The 3,775-nt window shown below is 49.5% G+C and overlaps 1 protein-coding gene across 1 annotated transcript; it reads right to left on the reverse strand.

Moving 5' to 3' along the window:
* Positions 1–2,000: 2,000 nt before the first annotated feature.
* ABOM_009248 (casein kinase I) lies at positions 2,001–3,565 on the reverse strand (the record flags this gene model as incomplete). The annotated part of the gene is made up of 5 exons (XM_022536376.1): positions 2,001–2,584; positions 2,649–3,054; positions 3,106–3,254; positions 3,312–3,381; positions 3,437–3,565. 5 exons carry the CDS (start codon positions 3,563–3,565, stop codon positions 2,001–2,003), a joined length of 1,338 nt encoding a protein of 445 aa, XP_022385516.1.
* Positions 3,566–3,775: the final 210 nt, after the last annotated feature.

Raw genomic sequence — 3,775 nt, forward strand, 5'->3', positions numbered from 1 at the left:
AGAGAGACAGATAGTCGATGCCGACTTGCATTACCAGATGAAGAAGATCATTATGTCCAGCACAGCACAGCCCAGCACAGCAAATGAGCATGGTACTACTCCTACTACCCTCAAGAGACGGGGATGCTTCATATATATCTCTATCTATCTATCCGTGGTTACATGCATGAATCATCATCAGACTGAGGGCACATCCCCCTCAGCCAGATGAAGATACCTACGGATGGTCAGGAAGTTAGGCAAGGCCGGTGTTGCAAAGGTGAACCGAACCCATCGGAGGACGACACTCATGTCCCACCTCAGACCTCAGACGTCCCCATCTCCAATGACGCGAAGATGTCAATCAATCAGGCCAGCAGACTCAGACGCAAATGAAAGACTCGGAACGATCTGCACCTGTCAACCAATGGCCACCACTGACAACGTTTCTGCAGCACGGCAGACTGATCCTGGTGCTAACGGCCCATCCTGGAGTGACAGGGACAGGGATGTCACTCTTAGTGCTGTTGCGCTGAGATACCACCCTTCAGATCCATGTCCATGGCCTTGCCACTAGTTTCGGCAAGTCTCGGTCTGCAACTTGTCACTGATCAGGCAGGAGGAGTCTTATGGATACTCGAGAAACACCCAATAGGATCATACATATTTGCTTCATACCCATTTACTTGAATGACTGGACTGAACTTAACATGCTTGGTATAATTACTCTACGCTATCATACTCTGTCTCATACACTGGCAGAGCGGATCGGTCCCAATGCAACAAATCAAAGAATCTTGAACCCATACGATCAACTCGCTGCCCAAACACAGAGAAACAAACAGTAGATTTAACGAGGAACGGAAAGATATGTGACATTGCCTCTCTGGTCCCCTTCGATCCTGCAACAACCGACCGGGGAGTGCGAAAAGATCGGTGGTAAAGCACATCAATCTTGTCTAAGGGGCATGAACCGGGTCACAGCTGATCAATCCACTCATTGTTTTGGCTTTTTGCTGACAATTGTAAAGGTATAGGCAAGTACAAATCCAACCGATGAGGCTACATCTGAATGACCTCTGCAGATAGACACAAGACGTACACAGACAAGAAACAACAAGGCAAAAGAAATGAACAAAAGGGAAAAAAAGGAAAAAGGAAATCGAACAGCCATAGGCTGCTTCCACATAAACTCCTTGACCGATGGACCCATTTGTCCTGCGACGTATCCCATGGGGCATATTCAAACATTTATAGTCTTAAATGCTTTGTAAATAGGTCACTTCTGGTTGAAACGCGAGGACTCTTCCATCAGATGCCAATGCCCTTCCGCCACGTCATTAATATTACCATCGAAGAACCAGCCACAATGAACTGAGAGCATAGAGACGGCCAGAGGTGAAAGAGGTCGAGATGGTCGGAAAAAGGATGAGGATAGGGCAACGATATGTAATCTGACACACAAGAATCTAGTATTAAATGGCTCACGCCAGAATGCGGGTAAGGGAAAAAGAAAAGGAAATCGCAAAAAGCAGAATAATCGCAAATTCGCCGTTCCGAGCCGTAGCACCATGAAAAGAGTGTCGAAGATGACGAGTGTGATGAGACGTAGAGGTGTGAAATGAGGGTCGCTCTATTCGTGACCGGTCCGCTCCGAGCTGTATTAATTTTGCAGCGTCGAGATGGAACCGGGCGGGCGAGCGGTTTGCTCGATCCGAAACCCATTCCATCGTTGAGAAGAATAAGGAAAACAATATACCCACCCCTATCCATCTTGCGCTCATCTGCCAGCAGTGTCTGCAAAAGCCTTCCAAGCTTGGTTCAAGGAGATGGGGGGCGTCTGGTTTATAACAGAGTATAATTGCATGCTGTCTTTCAACCTCCCGAGAGCGCGAAGACAAGAAAGAACGAAAGAAAGTCGAAAGCCAACATGATGTAAAATTACATTCCCTGTGCTCAACCGAGTATCAACCTGGAAAGCTGCATAAGCGAAAAGGCATGACACCTGAGCATCAGCATGGTCACCTACCGCAGCATAACGCTTTCATCACTTTCTGAACGAAAGTGGGCTGCGGCTCATTGTTCCCTTGAGCGCCTGGGCCTTGCTGGCTATTCTTCGTTGGGTTGGCTGGGCTTCCCATGCGACCCGGAATGTTGGCGTTCGAGTTCTGGAACTGTGCCTGAGTGGACACCGTCGGTGTGGTGTCCATCCCCCCGCTCTGGCGCTTCGGTGGCATCCCGCCTTGGACGTTTTGCCGCTCGCGCGTCTTCCCTGCTCCCGGCTTCGCCGGAGAAGGGGGCGGGGGCTGCGCGGCGTTTAAACGATCTGCTGTCACACCAGGCCTCTGGCTGTTGCGTAGCTGCTGAGCATGAAGCTCACGAGCAGACGAATTGGGGAGTGCGTTGTTGTGGAGGTGCTGCTGGGACGAGTACGACTTGTACTCCCATCCTCTTCCATTGTTGAGCTTCATCCAGTCATATTCGCCATCTTCGACCTCTCCTGCGTTCTTCAAGGCCTGCGTGAGCAAGTCTCTCAAGTAGTCGTAATCCGGTGTGTCTTCGAACCCAAGGTTGCGGACATAAGTGAGGTATTTCGTAAACTCTTCTATAGTTTAACGGTCAGCATGGCTGCGCTAATGTAGAAAAAAGAAAAGATCGGGGATTGGTACCAGGAAATCCCTCGCACAGGTCCTTGATCGCAGTAGTTTGTTTCTTCTCGCCAATCTTCTCGTACTTCTGCTTGTTCGTCGCGGCTTTCAGTCCTTGCCATGGAAGACCTCCTCTCAAGAAGTACATGAAAACGTGGCCCAGAGCTTCCAGGTCATCTCTCCGGGACTGCTCCCGGCCCAGGTGGGTGTTAATACTCATGTAGCGAGCTGTACCGGACAGCGACTTTCGCTCACGATAAGGGATGTGCTGCTTGGTCTTTGGATCACGATATTGCTTGGCCATACCAAAGTCGACGACATGAATAACGTTGGCAGCCTTGGAATTAGGGCGGCCAATGAGGAAGTTGTCGGGCTTGATGTCACGGTAGATTAGGTTTTTCTCGTGGATCGTTTGGACGCGAGACAGCTGAAGATAACTGTTAGACAACAAGCAAACAAAATCGTCAGTACAACGCACCATCTGCTTAGCCACCATCACAACTGTCTTTGTCGAAAAGCGACGATTACAGTGATCGAAAAGATCCTCCAGACTCGGACCGAGTAGGTCAATCACCAAGATGTTATGTAAACCCTCCTGTCCGAAGTAATAGACATTGGGAATGCCCGCTGCGTTCAATCAGAACAATGTCTTCTGTTATATAAGTATGCTCGTCTAGGACTTACGACATCCGACTAGAATCTTGTACGTCCGATACTCATCGCGGAGTTGCGGTGCATCGCTTTTCCGTGGTTCCTGGGGTTGTCAGTATGTCGGGTCTCCTGCTCCTCCATTGGGACGATGCACGCACGAATTTAATGGCCACCTGCTGGTTATTCAAAAGGTTCGTGCCCTCAAAGATTACACCGAACGATCCTTCACCAATTTTCTTTCCCACTCTGTAGTGGACACCCACAACGTTGGACGACGACGATGCCATGGTTGCAATGGGTATTGGGGTGACGGTAAGCGGAAGGCTGATTTCACCAAGGGACAGTCGGGTCAGGAGACTCGATCCGCAGGCTCGGCACGTGAAAGACTAGTCTGCGAATAGATCGAAACAGTCAGCAAGGTAACAAGGGTAATGTCAATTAACACTGATCGACTGGAATGAGATGATATTTGCATTGGAAGCAAAAGAAAGGGGGGA

The sequence above is a fragment of the Aspergillus bombycis genome (genome assembly GCF_001792695.1).
Source record: "Aspergillus bombycis strain NRRL26010 chromosome Unknown contig00103, whole genome shotgun sequence".
In the NCBI taxonomy this organism is placed as follows: domain Eukaryota; kingdom Fungi; phylum Ascomycota; class Eurotiomycetes; order Eurotiales; family Aspergillaceae; genus Aspergillus; species Aspergillus bombycis.